The sequence below is a fragment of the Garra rufa genome, chromosome 3 (genome assembly GCF_049309525.1).
Source record: "Garra rufa chromosome 3, GarRuf1.0, whole genome shotgun sequence".
NCBI lineage: Eukaryota > Metazoa > Chordata > Actinopteri > Cypriniformes > Cyprinidae > Garra > Garra rufa.
Window position 1 is genome coordinate 50454000 of NC_133363.1, and position 18799 is coordinate 50472798.

The window sequence follows — 18799 nt, forward strand, 5'->3', positions numbered from 1 at the left end:
GGCAGAAGAAAAACCGAGTACGGAAAACGTTGCGTTGCTCTCGGCAGGGATGGCACCGGAGTGCACAAACGCTCTGCGTGATAGAAAGGAGAGAGGTGACGAGCTGTAACTGAGGGCTGGCTGTCAAAGTGTGGGATTACAGCTGATCCTAGAACAGCAATTGGCACCAAACCTCTGATGATTATCAGCCAGACTTTACAGCAGACCTCAGGTCACGAGCTACAGAGGGCAATATCCCGAACAGAGAGAAGTTACAAAGAGCGATTGTCCGCTGAAGAGACAACACGAAAGACGACAGTGTCATTTTGTCAGGGACCACTCTTGATAAGGAGGATTAGTGTGAGAATGACACTTCATTATGCTGAGGACACGTGTGTGTGTGTGTGTGTGTGTGTGTGTGTGAGCCCCCCACCTCTCTCTCATGGCTGAATTCCTGAGGTCTGCGATCAGCGGGATGATTTTCTTAAACTGCGTGATCCTGCTTTTAGAGGAGTCCACAACCTCCCAGTGTTTGTCCTGAAAGAACACACACATTTGTAATAGTCAGGAATCCACTGCAGGCTGCAGTGTGAAATGCTGAGTGCTGTGCTGTGATGGACTGATCCCCTGTCAGTGGAAAAGCACCCAAAGGGTCTGAATCAAGCAGGTGTTTCTAATCTGCTTAAAGCTAAATGTCAGGATAATGAGAAGCTGGTGAGAAGAGAAGCTAAATTAGCTTTAAAGGGTAATTAGCTACACAAAAGGGCTTTTATCACAGTTACAAAGAGAAACGAAGAAATGAGAGTCTCTGCTGGACCCTAATGAAGTAGCATCAGTATGTGTGTGAGTACAGTAGAAGATGAGTGAGACACTGAGACATCACTGACGCCGCTGATAGCAGTTAAGTGGGTCCTGATGGCTGCTATTTTTTTAATGTGAGGGGTCTCTACAAGGTCTTAGTACTCAACCTGTTAATTGTGGTGCTTAATTAAATTTAATTTAATTAAATCTGTACAAATTAACAGTGCATATTGATAAATTTTATTTGTACTATTTATATATATATTATGGTACCCATATTATCACACCTGGAAAGAAAAAAGTCTGTGCTGAAGACATAAAATATGAATATGAACTTCCAGGTACATTAGCAAATCAAAAAGGGTAAACAAACTATTTAAATTATTTTTATTATTATTTTTGACATCATGAAATAATTATGCTATGCTCACCAAGGCTGTATTTATTTGATCACAAATACAGCAAAAACTGTGAAATATTGTTACAATTTAAAATAACATTTTCTATTTTAATATTTTAAAATGTCACTTTTTTTCTGTGATGACAAAGCTGTATTTTTGGCAGCCATCAACTTCTAATATGCTGATTTGGAGCTGAAGAAATATATATTTTTAAATTATTATATGTTGTGCTGCTGGATATTTTGGTGGAAACATCCAATCCTACTGACCCAAAACCTTCAAACTTTTTAAATATTTTTAATGTATTTACACATTTTAAAAAATAAATATTTATACTACCAGTCAAAAGTTTTTATGTTATATTTTTTACATTTATTTATGTCTTTTTCTGCTCACCAAGTTTGAGTTTTTAGGTCCAAAGTAAAGCAAAAACAGTAATATTAATATTCTGATTTGCTGCTCCAAAAACATTTATTATTATTATGATGCTGAAAACAGCATCATAATAAAAGAATCCTGAAAAAAAATGTATACATGATACATACATAAACAACAATAATAATAATAATAGTAATACTAATAATAATAATAATAACAATAATAACAATAACAATAATAATAATAATAATAATAATAATAAATGTTCCTTGAACAGCAAATCAGCATATTAGAATAATTTCTGAAGGATCATGTGACAATGAAGACTGGAATAATTTTAGTCTGTGATTTGTTCCGGTGCAAGTTCTCTTACTTAGAAATCATGGATGGGTCTACAATTTTCAGCATAGGTGCATTTCCACTGTGAGAGACAGAATCTAAAAATTTTGCATCACACGGAAGGTTCCCCTGCTTAAGTCAGCCCCTGTCCAGGCCCATCTGAAGTTTGCCAGGGACCATCTGGATGATCCAGAGGAGTCATGGGAGAAAGTCCTGTGGTCAGATAAGACCAAAATAGAACTTTTTGGTCTTAACTCCATTCGCCGTGTTTGGAGGAAGAAGAATGATGAGTTATCATTCCAATAATACCATACCTACAGTGAAGCATGGGGCTGGAAGCATCATGCTCTGGGGGTGTTTTTCTGCACAGGGGACAGGACGACTGCACTGTATTAAGGAGAGGATGAATGGGACCATGTATTGTGACATATTGGGCAAAAACCTCCTTCCCTCAGTCAGAGCATTAAAGATGGGTCGTGGCTGGGTCTTCCAACATGACAATGACCCAAAGCACACAGCCAGCAAAACCAAGGAGTGGCTCCGTAAGAAGCATATCAAGGTTCTGGAGTGGCCTAGCCAGTCTCCAGACCTAAATCCAATAGAAAATCTTTGGAGGGAGCTGAAACTCCGTGTTGCTCAGCGACAGCCCCGAAACCTGACAGATCTAGAGAAGATCTGTATGGAGGAGTGGGCCAAAATCCCTTCTGCAGTGTGAGCAAACCTGGTGAAGAACTACAGGAACTGTTTGACCTCTGTAATTGTTAACAAAGGCTTCTGTACCAAATATTAATTTTTTTTTGACTCAAGTGATCAAATACTTATTTGACACAATAATTCACAAATAAATTGTTAAAAAAAATCATACAATGTGATTTCCGGATTTTTATTTTTAGATTCTGTCTTTCACAGTGGAAATGCACCTATGCTGAAAATTGTAGACCCCTCCATGATTTCTAAGTAAGAGAACTTGCAAAATCACAGGGTGATCAAATACTTATTGACCTCACTGTATATTCAAACAGAAAACATTTTAAATAGAAAAAAATATTTAACTTTTTTTTTTTTCTCGCTTTTTTTAGCTGTTTTAGCTGTACTTTGGATCAAATCAATGCAGGCTTGGTGAGCAGAAGAGACTTCTTAAAAAACATTAAAAATCCCACTGTTAAAAAACTTTCGGCTGGTAGTGTATGTATTATTTAGTGTTATATTTTGACACATTTTTAATGTAACTGTATATAGTTTAACACTACATAGGCTAAACAACAAATTCTGTACTATTCTGAAGACTAACACTGTTTATTGGAAACTCCCATAAATGTCAGTTTGGCCTCTGAACTGACAAAAGCTAAGTTTACACCAGTTGTGTAGGGTATATTGGCTTGCCTTGAACACTCTGCTGAGTGTGTGGAGTTGCTTAAACATAGTCTGGGCAGTGTTATCCATGGCCTCGGTCTCTAGAGAGGCCAAGTGACCCCCCTTCCACTCGTCCCACAGAACCTCCCACTGCTGGGCAATCTCCCATACCTGCTGCAGGTAATTCACATCCTACAAACACACACACATGAAGAACACAATCTGAAACATTACGGTACACTGAACCAGAAGCGACCTTCACCAGTAGTATCAATATTGTTCAGTTTGCTGTCACACAGTACTAGTGAATCGCCTGTTCGTGCTCTGTGCTGCTTTGTGTTGTGTCTGTGATGTATTGTATAAAGAAAAGTTTTTATTACTGTAACAGCAGTGAATAGGCACCTTCTCTAGAGCAAGGATGTCTTTAGAGGGCGGTTGTTCAATATTAAAGATGTTGAGACCGTAGCTTATGTTGTGCTCCTCTTCTTTAAGAGCCTCCAACTGGGCACACAACTCAGACACCTGCTGCAGTGCAGAATCTGGGGCTACACTGCTGCCAAATGGACCTGTACACACACACACACACACACACACACACACACACACAAGACCGTATACATGAAGACAAAGAAAAGACCACACACACAAGCAAACAGATGCATATGGTTAATGATTAAAAAAACTGCACATTCAGCTGTCATTTCCCTAGAGAGCAGCTTGTCGCTCTAAAAAAAGTTCAATGGATTCCTATTGGCCAAAAAGTTAGCAAAGTGAGCATGTTTCTCACAATGTGCTATTAATGTGGTTTCACAGTTGGGAGCTCAGCAGGTCAGTAGGTCTCTTTCCTGAGCAGAGTGTGAGTTCTGGCTCGGACCCAGCTCCGCTCACAAACCCGGACTCCCACGATCCACGCGCACTTGCGACAGCTTTGATTTACGAGATATTTGATCTTTTGAAAAGTGCCTCATTCATCTCAGGACGGCAACACACAACGTGTACAGTAACACACTCGAACAGACACCAGCAGGGGCCGTTATCTGCCCCAAAGGCCTCTGTGATATGTTTATAGGCGCGACTGTTTACGTCTGTCAGCGTTTATAATGGATTCCATCAAACACACTGGCTAAATCGCACACTTGCATCTCCGGCAATTACAGAAAACACACATTTACACAATTCTGCATTAAGGCGAGCCATTAAGCAGCATGTGAAGATCCATCGGGGATCTCCAGTCAATATTTGCGTAAAGTCTGGTTTACTGAAGCATTTAGCACATGCTGAAGTGCGTCGCTGGAGCAGAACGAATTCAGGAGCACGGGTGTTGAGAGGTTTGATGACGCCCATTCTCTCTCTCCGTTGTGCCTGACGAAAACGTAAAGAAAATCTAATTAGCAAATGTTAAAATGTGCTAAATTTTTGATAAATCTGCCTTGGAGACTTCAACCAATCATACATGTTTAATTGGCTCTGCGCTGAGAAACGCAATGTCGTATTTTTCCTCCATGCTGGATCTGAGAGGGAAAGTCACGCTGGGTCCGTGGAGAGCAGGAGATGAGATTTTGAAGGGGCACCTTGGCAGGGGCCAGTAGTATGTGTTTGGACTGAATGAGTGTGATATTATTGAAACCATCTCTCTCTCGAATACAAATTTCTCCTTGCACAAAGCTGCTTCCTGGCCTCATTAACCTGAAGGAGCTCGCCATTGTTTGCAGGAACAATCCAAACAATCCCGCCGTTCTCAACAAGTTGCAGCAGCCGCCCACGTTTGGAAATTCTGGGGTTGTGGGAAATAATGACAGTGAGCGTCGAGCGTGTATGCCACGTGTTGATTTAGAGCGTTAATCGGCTGTGCCAAAACTCCAACTTTGTCTGAATCGAGACGGAAAGGCTTTTGGATACATACTGGGAGGAGAAGAACATAGGAAGAAAAGATGCAGGAAAGGAATGGCAGGAGATCAAACCGAAAAACAACAGACTTCACAGAGCTATCAACGATCACAAGGTAACTCAAACACAATGGAAACTAGACGGGGAGCGAGCGAGCAAAGAAGTGCAAGAAAAATGGAAGAATGAAAGAGGAGGGAAGGAAAAGTAGGACGAAAACTCTGTCCTCTTTGATACAGTTCGGCACAACGTGACTTTGTTCGTGAAGAGAGGTGGCAGCGCGAGACAGAAAAAAGAATTTTTCAATCCCGTTTTTAATAGAGCAGAGAATAAACAGCGCAGAGACGCCAGCAGGAGGTGGAGCAGCATTACGGGACAATGAGAGAGAGAGAGAGAGAAAGAAAGAAACAGAGCGGCAGAGTGCAGTCAAGGGCAGGATGTCAGCGTGACGGTCACTTCTGCTGTAGGTGAGGCTCCATGGCGTTCTGAAACATTCTCTCAAGGCTAATTGGTTGTGATGTGCCGTGGGGTATGTGGGAGGTTGATGGCTCTACCCAGCACTCCCCGCCACGCAGAACACCCACGGTCCCAGAAAGCAAAGGCCTGCGGTGCCGCCCATGTAGCGAGCTGACCTACAGAAAAAGTGGCATGCTGGGATGTGAAGCTCACAGTAGGGTCTGAGACAGCACTGGCAGTCATCCTACTGACCGTGTGTGTTTGTGTGTGTGTGTGTGTGTGTGTGTGTGTTTTCCTATTCTATAACATTAAAATCTCTCACGTTGATGTGTGTGTGTGTGTGTGTGTGTGTGTGTGTGTGTGTGTGTGTGTGTGTGTGTGTGTGTGTGTTCACCATTGCTGTTGAAGCTCTGCAGGGCAGACTGTGTCTTCTTCTTAAACTCCTCAGAGGAGAGGATCAGCCCACTCTTCATCATGTCTTTGTGTTTCTTCAACATGATGTCACTGTCAATCACAACCTGCTGGAACCACACCCACTCTGAATTCAGAGCCTCCAGCAACTCCAACACCTACAGAGACGGAAAGAAAGAGCGAGGGAGAAAGAAAATCTAAGAGCGCTGAGTCAAATAAAAGCACAGTCAAATATGGAATGGAAGCAAGAGATGAAAGTGTATTTAGAAGACAATTTGACTGGAACACCTGAGGGAGTGTGTGTGTGTGTGTGTGTACGGCGTGACACTCACAGCGGGGTCGACGGCAACCTCATATTTCTCAAGGATGGCAAACTGCTCGTGGATGGGCGGAATTTGACTTTCTATCTTACTCAGATCTGACTGGAGAGTTTCTAGAAGTTTTAGACTCTCTCCCAACTCCGGCAGAGTCTGAGGAGGCTGAGACACCCTGAAAACACACACATACACACACAGTCAATGACTCTATGCACATGGTAAATATTTAATGCCACACAATAACTTAGAACTAGTCATATATACAGTTGAAGTCAAAAGATTACATACACCTTGCAGAAGCTGCAATATTAATTATTTTACCTAAATAATAGGGATCATACAAAATGCATGTTACTTTTTATTTAGTACTGACCTGAATAAGATATTTGGATATTTTGGATTATTTGGTTTTTCAGCATTTTTGTGCATTTGAACCCTTTTCAACATTGACTGTGTGATTTTGAGATCCATCTTTTCACACTGAGGACAACTGATGGACTCATATGCAAATATTACAGAAGGTTCAAACGAAGGTTCAACCAAGTTAATAAAGAATTCTGAGTTGTTTTTAGCATGTTGAAATGCTGTGGAAGTACAGTGCTCTGATGGAGTTATTTCAGTAAAAAAAGCCATAATTTAAAGTGCATTACAATAAAAACAAATAAAAACTACTGCTAAATCAAAATATTAATTAAAAACTATAACAGTATGTCAGTGATACTAAAATAACACTGGCTCATGTTGCCAGTCGATAGAACTGTTTATTGGAGTGTCAGGCCATTAGCTTAGCAACATGCTAATGCCAGACTCTATTGGAATCAACAGAGAGGTTTGTCGAGTCTCTTATGCTCTTCACGTGAGGGGTGTTAATTGCTGTGGCATGCATGAGTGACCATTAAAAGGGTCGCTGCCCATGAAGAGCGTTTCAAATCGGTCACTTATGAGGTTTCATTTCAGTTAGGATCCCAGCTGCTTATATAGAGAGCAGACAGCGAGGTAGGATTTTGCAACAGAGCTCTTATACACACCTGAGTGCGTTTTCCTGCAGAAAGCTGCGCAATTCCTTTAGTTTGGCACTGGCCATAAGGCTGAGCAGCTGTGTGAACTTGCTCTGCCACTCGTTACAATGTTGCAACAGAGAGAATTTGAGTGGAGAACAGTCCAGCAACACGAACTGCAGACTTAACAACGTCTCCTCCTTCTGGACGTTATTCGCCACCTCTGTGTATCTGCACAAAGAGAGAGAGAGCATAAACGAAGTGGATGATTCTCATGAAACATCTTGAACCACAGCACATTGAAATTTTATACGTGACCCTGAACCACAAAACCAGTCATAAGGATCAATTTTTCGAAACTGAAATTTATATATCATCTGAAAACAAAATATTTTTAAAATATTTGGCCGAGATACAACTATTTGAAAATCTGAGGGTGCAAAAAAATCTAGATATTGAGAAAATCTCCCTTTAAAGTTGTCAAAATGAAGATTTCAGCAATGCATATTACTAATCAAAAAACGAAGTTTGATATATTTACGGTAAGAAATTTACAAAGTATCTTCATGGAACATGATCTTTACTTAATATCCTAATGATTTTTTGGCATAAAAGAAAAATCTATAATTTTGACCCATACAATTAATTGTTGTATATTGCCACAAATATACCCATGCTACTATGCCAAAAATCATTGGGATAGTAAGCAAAGATCATGTTTCATTATGATTTTGTAAATGTCCTACTGTAAATATATCAAAACCTAATTTTTGAGTAGTAATATGCATTGCTAAGAACTTCGTTTACTTTAAAGGTGATTTTCTCAATAGTTCGATTTTTTTTGCACACTCAGATTCCAGATTTTGAAATATCTTGGACAAATATTGTTCTATCCTAACAATCACACATCAATTAAAAGCTTATTTATTTAGCTTTCAGGTGATGTATAAATCTCAATAAAAAAAAAAAAATACTTATGACTGGCTTGGTGGTCCAGGGTCACATATATAAAAAATTATATTATGCAAATTTTAACATAAGAGATGTTCTCCTCCTTAAACAAAGATTACCAATCATTCAACCCCGGTTTTACAGACAAGGCTTAAACCTAGTCCTAGACTCTAGTCTGAAGTCTGAACTGTTTCAACTGAAAGAAATTTAAACGCTAAAAATATATCAGTGCCTTTGTTTTGTCTCAAAATGCACACCAATAATGTTTTTTTCTAAGGCACGTTTATAAAAATTAATTAAATGTCCTAATTGAACTATGGGCTAAACCTGGTTTAGTCCGAACCCTGTCTGTGAAACCGGGCCTTAATGTATTTTTTTGGCATTATAGATTTTCATTTATCATTCATTATCATTTTCTCATTATAAATCTGTAATTGGAGTTCAAAGATGGACACTTGGATGCTTGTCTCATTTTTTTCTTCCTGTGAATGTAGTAATTGTATCTGCACTTCATGTTCTCTTCACTATGTATTCTTATTACCATTACTGTTAGTACATTTTAAAAACACAATGATTTTAATTATTACTAATAGCCACTAAAATACTTTTGTTTAAATTGATCTGTAAGATAATAAGATAATGTAATTTGATTATGCTTTTTTTATTGCTCTCATAACGGCTGCCCTATTAATAGCAATTCATCTCAGCACTACAACATACAGTACAAATCGTAAATGAATTTAATTTTTCAAGAAAATAACCAAAGTGTTCAGCATCAATTGTTTCTGTGAGTGTGAAGAAATAAAAAGTTACATTAACCACAGTCATTTAAAATAAAATGTGTCTGTGCATGCATTAACTGATGTGAAAAAAACTTTAGGCAAGCAACACACAAGTGTCCTTCCAGCGTGTACAAGGTCATTAATGCACAATCACACACAAAGTCTGTGTCTCACTGGCATTCTGATCCACACTCAAGCATCCATTGTTGACATGATAACGATTTGGCGAGTGCAGATCAAATCTATAGGGAAGAGATGTTGACCCTGCCCTCAGGACTGGCACCTCTGTGCTGCAGACACGTCAATAGTCTAAAAGGCCATCACATTGTTCTCACGTGACCTCAAACACTTTGTTCTACTGTGCTATCACGACTCATGCATTTTAAATGAAAAGAGATGCATGTATGATGGTGAAAAAAACATGGTGAATCCTTCAGTGGATTTGTTCAGAAAAGAAACTTTTATTTTACTAGTTGCACTGCAGTGCAAATAATGTATAAGCACTAGTCTAGCACATACATTTTAGATCATTAGATTTTGCTTTTACAACCTTAAAACTAATTTTGCTACTAAAAGAGAATGAAGGAAAGCCACAGACCTGGCTATGTCAGCGTCAAAAGAGGTTACTGTGGGGTTGAGCCGCTGATAGCGCTGTATAAATCCGTCTTTTTCGATTTCCCAGATCTCTCTGTGTTTGTCCCAGGTCTTCAGGTAGGTCTGCAGGTAAGATGCATTAGTCACCATACCTGCAGCTATGGCACCCTGAATCTTACAGATCTCTTCATCTTGCTCTGAAACAGAAAAAGAGGAAGGATGTGAGAAATGCATTGTTAAAGCCAAACAACTACTGATTGCTTTAAGCAATACACAAATGATAATGTGAATGGATTTTTTTTTTTTACCCAAAAATTCTGTCATCATTTAGTCACCCATGTGTCATTCACGTCCTTTTTTCAGTGGAACACAAAAGGAGGATTTTGTATAAAGAGAGTGGATCCATACAATTCTTTGTGATTTCTCCTTTTATGTCCCACAGAGAAAAGCTATATGGGTTTGGAATGACATGAAGGCGAGTAAACAGGAATATAAAGAGGGCAAAAATGGCAAATGGAAGAGGAGATATGGTGAATGAGATGGACGGAGGGTGTACCGATGATGATGTGAATGGGCTTTCGCTGTGGGTGCTGGCGGGTCAGCAGGTCTGGCAGACGTTTGAACCCTGAGATAGTCTTGATGAGCTGAGAGCTAATGCTGTTCACTATGTGGGCCAGTTTTTGGAGAGAAGGAAAGAAATCCACCTGGACAAACAAACACGCATAGTGGAAAAAATGTGTGGAACGCATAGTGGAAAAAGATTTTCAAGGACAGAATCATTATATTCATTAAATAAAAACCTGGGTTGCCAAATGATTACAGCAATTACATGGTAATAATTTTGTGATTTAGTTATTTACACTATAGTTCAAAAGTTTGGGGTCAGTACGTTTTGTTAAAACTTGTACTTAGCAGTTAAACTGATTGAAAGTGACAGTAAAGACGTGTAATGTTACAAACGATTTCTATGTTGAAAATACTGTTTTTTAACTTTCAAAGAATATATATACTGGAAGAACCCTGAAAAATGTTTCTTGAGCAACAAATCAGCATATAATCATTTAAGCACATCATTTCTGAATGATCATGTGACAATGAAGACTGGATTAATGGCTGTTGAAAAATTAAAGGTAAACTACAGTTGAGGTCAAAAGTTTACATCCCTCTTTCAGAATCTGTAAAAATGTTAATTATTGTACCATAATAAGAGGGAGCATACAAAATGCATGTTATTCTTTATTTAGTACTGACCTGAATAAGATATTTCACATAAAAGATGTTTACATATAGTCCACAAGAGAAAATAACAGTTGAATTTATAAAAATTACCCTGTTCAACAGTTTACATCCCCTTGATTCTTAGTAGTGTTCTTATCTGAATGATCCACAGCTGTGTTTTTTTGTTTAGTGATAGTTGTTCATGAGTCCCTTGTTTGTTCTTAACAGTTAAACTGCCTGCTTTTCTTCAGAAAAATCCTTCAGGTCCCACAAATTCTTTGGTTTTCCAGCATTTTTGTGTATTTAAACCCTTTCAAACAATGACTGTATGATTTTGAGGTCCATCTTTTTACACTGAGGACAACATATGCAACTATTACAGACGGTTCAAACACTCACTGATGCTCCAGAAGGAAACAGAATGCATTAAGAGCTGGGAGTGAAAACTTTTTGGATTTGAAGATCAGGGTAAATTTGACCTTTTTTTGTCTCATCTAAACATGAAAAAAAAACATGAAAAAACATTTCTCATGAAAAATCTTCGGTAGCTTTTAAAAGGCAGCACTAAATGAAAAAGATTATGATTCTTAAACGTAGAGAAAGTTTACAGACGTTTACACCGCTGGCTCTTAATGCATCATGTTTCCTTCTGAAGCATCAGTGAGCATTTGAACCTTCTGTAATAGTTGAATATGAGTCTCTTATTTGTCCTCAATGTAAAAAGATGGATCTCAAAATCATACAGTTATTGTTGGAAAGGGTTCAAATTAGGGGTGGGCATAGATTAATTTTTTTAATCTAGATTAATCTAGATTAAATCTTGGAATTAATCTAGATTAATCTAGATTAAAATGGCTAATTTGAATTCTGCTGAAGGCATTCAGAATATGTGTGCTACCCAAATAATGACTAAAAGTAAGTCTTCGAGAACGGGCCAGGTGGCGCATTAGATCAGGAGCTCATCTCCTGTTTCCAAAATGCATCACAAACTGCTTGACAATTGCATTTACAACATAATTACCTATACAAACTTGTGTAACCAAGTACTTCTGCGCAAAAGGCTGCACGACGTGCGCGTTGCAGTTAAATACACAGACGCGCACGGGCATGGATATCTGCGTGCATAGTCTTCCATTAAACTGCGTTGCTTTTAGAAGCGTCAATTCAGTTGTTGCATATAGTTTAATGTCTTTATTTCGGGATTATCAAAGTAAATTATAACTCAAACTTGAGATTTTACTGGGGCACAGCAGATTTTCACTGGGGCACGTGCCCCAGTAAAAAGGGTCTAGCAACGCACGCACCTGCCCTGAAGCGGCTTCATAGCTGCATCCATGTTTGCACGTCTCATTTGATGTGGTAATTTCACAGAAGTTGAAGACTCGTTCTCGCCCCCTACAGTGCAATTCGACTAGGTATACGTCATCCGCGCTAAAATATCAAGGTGAAAGTCATCATATCTTGCGTAGTATAGACCCAGCTCCCATCCCAACTTTGAGAACAGATTAACGGCGATATTTTTTTTATCGCCCGATAAGAGTCTCACGTTAACGCAGCACGTTAACGCCGATAACGGCCCACCACTAGTTCAAATACACAAAAATCCTGAAAAACCAAAGAATTTCATGAGTCCCCAAACAAGGGACTCATGAACAACTATCACTAAAAAAACAGCCATGGATCATTCAGGTAACAACACAGTACTAAGAACCAAGGGTATGTAAACTTTTGAACAGGGTCATTTTTATAAATTCAACTATTATTTTCTCTTGTGGACTACATGTAAACATCTTTTATGTGAAATGTCTTATTTAGGTCAGTACTAAATAAAAGATACCATGGATTTTGTATGATCCCTCTTATTTTGGTAAAATAACATTTTGCAGATTGACTACAACCATATCAGAGAAATTAATTACATTTTGAATTGCAAATATTTACTGTTCTTATTGTATTTTGATCAAATAAACCTCCCCAAACTTTTATTAAATTTGTTATTGTAGTGAACACATCAACACACAGCTTTAATTAATTAAATTAAATTAATTAAAAAAGAATCTGAAATACACACAAAAATGCAAATAATCAAATTATGTTAATGAGGACTGCATCACTTGTCATGTTGACAGCCCAAAATGTTTTGTCTGTTCTCATGTGGAGTTTCATCACAAAAGTATGTAAATATGATCTGGCTCTGCTAAGGTAGAAAAGTTTTCAAATATGGAAACTTTCAAATGTCTCAAAATCGATTGTTTTTATTGCTGAAATATCACAGAATCCTGATCTTGCTAGCTTGTCCAGTGTCTTGTGGTTTCTGTGACCGTTTATAATTGTCACCGTTAGAGCTGAAAAAGGTGTGTCGCAGCAACTATTGTACCAGCGTGAATTCGGTTGTCGATCAGCCTGACGGATATTCGTTTCGCTCTTGGTCTGAACAGACCATTCATCAATGATTTGTTTTGCTTATTCATTTTGCATTCAGTGTGAAAGGGCCTTTAATGGTGTCCTGAGCTAGCATTAATGCATTTCCCTTCCCTCTGGCACTTAGAGCGTTTTGCCTCAGGCAGTCTGTCTCCACAGACCAATGCAACCACTGTCCCTAAAATACACTCAATTAAGTCACACTAACGTTTCTGCTTTTTCTTTCTCACTGTGTTTAGCTGACTAAGCATCATGGGACATTACCCATAGGCCTTAGTCCAAATATACCTCTGTAGAGCTGAGCTTTAGAGTAGACTGCTGAATAACGCAGCAGGGCTGCCACAGCTGTGATTTATAGAGGTTGCGGTGTTCTGAATGCCCTCTGCTTGATGTATGATAGTGTCTTTATGCTGTATGTAAAACACATGGCCAGCAGCTCTCCGTGACCAACACAACGATTCGCACTGACACAGTGTTTTTTTAGGTATGCTTTTGCCTTGAAATCAAAGAGGGTATGTTTTTGATGTATAAATGTGAGTTAAGGGTCGTCTCGTCACATAAACAATGCTATCAATGGTCGCTGCATTACTAGATTCGACAAAGAGAGAATTTCTGTGTGTACCTGATCAGGAAATCGAGGAGTCTGTTGTGTCAGTACCACCTCTACTCTGAATAAGGGGTTTGGGGATGTCTTGCTGTCTCCATTGATGGCTTTAGAGAGTTCTTGCAGTGAGCGCTTTATATTCACACGAAACGCCTCCTCAACCATACGGTCCATCTTCTCCATATATGACACCCAATGCTGTTGCACCTGAAAACACACACAAATATGAAAGTCAATGGGACGTTCTCATTATGACAACCTCAAAGTACTTCAGGTTGTGCATTGTGCTGGTTTTAACACTCCTTAAATGGTTAGATCACCCAACAACTGTCATTAATTACTCACCCTAATGTCATTCCAAACTTGTAAGACCTTTGTTCATCCACAGAACACAAATTAAGATGTTTTTGATACTTTCTGACCCTCTATAGACAGCAACACAATTGCCACATCAAAGGTCCAGAAAGTTATTAAAGAATTTGTAAAAATAGTAATCATCAGTGGTTCAACCTTAATTTTATGAAGCTACGAGAATACTTTTTGTGGGAAAAGAAAACAAAAATAACGACCTTATTCAACAATTTCTTCTCTTCCATGTCAAACTTCAACATGCGTTCACAAGAGTACCATGACGCATACCTGTGGTGCTGCTGACTTAGGAGTCGGCGTTTTGACTAGGGCTGCCCCCTAATAGTCGACTAACAGTTAGTCAACGAGAAGAGGCTTAGTCACACACACAAAAAAAAAAAAAAAAAAAACGGAAGTGGCGACGGACAGATCATTAACAGCTGGTCTATGCGGGCAGAACATCCAAATGCTTGCCTATCATTCATTGACCTCCAATATGGCTTTTCATCTGAAAGATTTATGTAGTAGCAACTTGACATGACCACTCAATCTCATGTTAACCTAGAAAAATGTGCGCTATTCAAGTGTCTGTGCGGAGTGTGGAAGCTGAAAAGTAGTGCACTCACTGCATGACAGATGGAGGCGCTGGTGCAGTCACTTGCTCTTAAAATACTCATTTTTGCGCATACAGATAAAAGTAATACATCTTTAGAATCTGTAAAGACTCTTGTGTGAGCTCACAATAACAACAAAACATTGTGCCTTTGTAAAATAATGAAAGCAAACAAGATTCACTTTTTGCGAAACTTTGAAACTCTGTGTAATCTTGCCTTACGGACATGAAAAATACTCTGTGAACTTGAGGACGAAACTTTAAAACTCTGTGTAAACTTGCCTTACAGACATGAAAATACTCTGTGAACTTGAGTGCAAAACTTTGAAACTCTGTGTAAACTTGCCTTACAGACATGAAAATACTCTGTGAACTTGAGTGCAAAACTTTGAAACTCTGTGTAAACTTGCCTTACAGACATGCAAAATATATCTATAGAGAGTGAAATGTCTACTTTTAAATGAACCAGTTTAAAAAACAAATATTCTCAGATTATGTAATACAGGTGCATCAACTACTGCAGAGATGATGGGTCAGTATCGCAACTTCATCTCTTAAGGTGAAAACAAAGAAAGCACTAGTTTGTAAATAAACTATTAAAACATTAATGCAGTCACCTTGCTGTTTATCTGCCGGTGCACTGTGGCAAGCTTTTTTGCTTGCACTTGAGCGCTTATTAGGCTATATAGGCAATTAAAGGCTCATTATTATGATTTTTATGGTTTATTAATAAACAAGCAACTAATAGTCAACTAAAGCTTAAAATGAACGACTACTAGTTGACCAGAAAAATTTTTAGTCGAGGGCAGCCCTAGTTCTGACATAGAACGTCCAACTCTCTTAGTTCATTGTCTGTATATTCTGGTTCAAATAAGTATTCTCTTACTGTAGCTTCATAAAATTAAGGTGTTCACTGATGTCACAAGGACTATTTTAACAATGTTCTTACTACCTTTTTAGGCCTTAAACATGGTAGTTGCATTGCTGTCTATGCAGGGTCAGAAAGCTCTCAGATTTCATTAAAAATATCTTAATTTGTCTTCCGAAGATAAACAAAGGTCTCACAGGTTTTGGAATTACATGAGGTCAAGAAAATAATAACAGAATTTTCATTTTTAGGTGAACTAACACTTTAAGCAAGGTCAAATCATTGTATCACAATCTCAGAAAGTTAATTGCTTTAGTAAAAAATATCCTAATACACAACAAACAGACAGTCCAACCTCTGGGCCGTCTAGGTGGAAGGTCCCATAGACTCTGGCCATGATTTTGGTGATGTCCTGGTGAGCGTTCTGCAGTCGGAGCAGCTGGCTATGCTGATGACTCTGCTGATCTTCCTGGAACTCCAGGTCTCCGTAGACTGTCTTACCATCCAGACGCACCAAAAGCAGTTCACTGATCTGCTCACAGAGCTTAGAGGCGGCTAGGTTAGCTGCCTTATACTCATCCACCATTAACTGCACCTGTGGGAGGGATGAGAGATCAAAATCAGAGGAAGCAGAAAAACAATGAGAGAGCGCAAATGTTAATCTCAAAACACACAGCTTAGTAAACTGTAAGATTTGATCATCTCCTTAGAACACTTTTGTACACAAAGCTCCTCTACACAGCAATTCAGAAGCAAGCTGTCTCAAGGTCAAATGCTAAGTTCCTGGATGTTTTCCATTAGTAAATGTTCTATTGCATACTGCAGACAAAATTGCCAAGGTACACACTTCTTTGTTCTTGCTGTAGAACTTTTTCCTGACATTGTTGTGCCATCATTTAAATGAGCTACCATTTTACTGGTCTTTCAAAGTCTCTAAGCTATTGTGAAACAATATTTTAGCTTTACATATGGGAGTACATGTTTTTTACCTGTAGCGAGGAGCAACACACCGGTAGTTTTGACTAACTGCTCTGAGAGGAAATACAGCACAAAGCAACCATTAAAAGCTCAGGTGCTACTCCATTAGGCTGTCCCACCTAATGACCAAATTAATAAGAAAAAACTAATTGCATTGAGAAAAAAAAGCAAAGACTAGATATTTGTGACCCCACCTGGACCACAAAACCAGTCATAAGAGCCAAGATACTACTATTTGAAAATCTGAGGGTGCAAAAAAAAAAAAAAAAAGTATTGACAAAATCACCTTTGAAGTTGTCCAAATGAAGTTCTTAGCGATGCATATTATTAATCAGAAATTAAGTTTTGATATATTTACGGTAGGACATTTACAAAATATCATCAAGGAAAATTATCTTATAAATAAAAAAAATTATAAGTTTGACCCATACAACGTATTTTTGGCTACAAATATGCCCGTGCTACTTAAGACTGGTTTTGTGGTTTACATTTTAGCTGTGAGAAAAGAAAAGGACAAAAAAAAGAAAAGAAAAGAAAGGGTGTGAGAGGAATGTTGTGGGAGAAGGATGAAAAACACATTCAAACAGAGCAGCAGGGGTTTTCCAGCAGGATTTTCCAGCTCATGTCTCCCTCTCTCACTCTCCTACAGAAATAGAGCATCTGATTTCAACCTATCCCTGTGCTTAAAATTAAAGGAGGCAGTTCTTATCCACAAAGCATCAAGCTTTCTCATCCAACAGCTCCCTACTCAATCTGTGGAGGGCAGCGTTGCTGAGACGTTTCTGAGAGTTTGCACAGAGGTTCTCAGAAGCATCTTACACACTGCATAATCTCACTCTTCCTTCCAGCTCTGGATCCAGCTCGTCTCATGACTTTTTCATGGGATGAAACGTGTCACATGAAATAAGCCTCAAAGGGGAGGATTACTCTACGTGCACGAGTGTGTAGAATGTATACTTGCATTTCTAAGTGTGTGTGGGTGTGTGTAAGCTCAGATGTGCCGTGTTCTCCACACTTCTCCATTACCACTGAAGCTCTTGCCAGCTCTGTTTTGGGCTCGAAGGATGTCTGACATTGACTCTGACGTGAACCTGATCTCTCCCTCCCAGCTCTCTACAGCAAGTAAGAGAGAACCGGGCACAGTGGCGGCACGAACGAGGCTGGCTGCCTTTTATTGTGAACGCTGGGGCTGATTATACTGAGAGATGCCTGGGCGCCCTTTATTAAAGTAGATGGGGCATTCTGCTTGCATGCCTTTGAGTATGTGTGTGTGTATGTGTGTGTCTTTACCACATGGCTAAAGGGCACTGCCAGTGCTTTAATATCATATTGCCTTGTACAATGTAGGAGTGATGGACAGCCAGCAGAGGAAGTGAATAGATTTCACAATTGCTCTCCACTGAGTCGCACTTCCATTCTCAGTAAAGCCCGCTGCCTTATTCTTGCATTACAAAAGCAATATCGGCCAGCAAAAAGGACACGGCTGTATCAGAACAAAACAAGAGCAAAGCCTTCTGTTCATGAATAACCGTAGACGGTACAAAATTAACTTTTTTTTGCTACACCTGCCGATAGTGAGTGACTTGAGAAAATTTACTAGCCATAAATATTTCTTACCTGAAGATGTATTCTGCGCTAGATTTTATTGAAAAATACACTACCGTTCAAACTGAAAAAAATGAAATTAATACTTTTATTCAGCAAATATGCGTTAAACTGATCAAAAGTGACAGTAAAGACTTTTTTTAATCCTGAAAAACGTTTTCAACAACTGTTTTTACCATTGATAATAATAATACATGTGACACTAAAGTCTAAAGTATCAGAAATAAATTACATTTGAATATACACTAAAATATAAAAAACAATATTTACAATATTAGTTTTTACTCTATTTTTGTTTCATTAAATTCAGTCCTGATTAGAGTCTTCTTTCTTCTTTCTAACAATCTTACAGACCTTGGTTGTTTTTTTGTTATTCCTATAAAATGGGATTTATATAGCTGATTTCATTCTTCAGATTTTCTTTTGGATGTCTTCCTGATAAAATACTAGCCAACTGTTTTATTTACTTGTCAAAGCCAGCCCTTCTTCTCACAGGCCAA

At 38.6% G+C, this 18799-nt stretch overlaps 1 protein-coding gene across 1 annotated transcript in view; it reads right to left on the reverse strand.

Annotated features, from left to right (window-relative positions):
- Positions 1 to 18799, reverse strand: part of LOC141332155 (dynein axonemal heavy chain 2-like) — a 326684-nt gene that overhangs the window by 264096 nt on the left and 43789 nt on the right. The window contains exons 16-25 of the mRNA XM_073837257.1: positions 16072 to 16311; positions 13906 to 14094; positions 10201 to 10348; positions 9649 to 9841; positions 7348 to 7548; positions 6335 to 6491; positions 5986 to 6160; positions 3654 to 3817; positions 3282 to 3443; positions 413 to 516 (exon numbers count right to left, since the gene is read on the reverse strand). Coding sequence (XP_073693358.1) covers positions 413 to 516; positions 3282 to 3443; positions 3654 to 3817; positions 5986 to 6160; positions 6335 to 6491; positions 7348 to 7548; positions 9649 to 9841; positions 10201 to 10348; positions 13906 to 14094; positions 16072 to 16311 — 1733 coding nt within the window. The remainder of the gene's footprint in view (positions 1 to 412; positions 517 to 3281; positions 3444 to 3653; positions 3818 to 5985; positions 6161 to 6334; positions 6492 to 7347; positions 7549 to 9648; positions 9842 to 10200; positions 10349 to 13905; positions 14095 to 16071; positions 16312 to 18799) is intronic.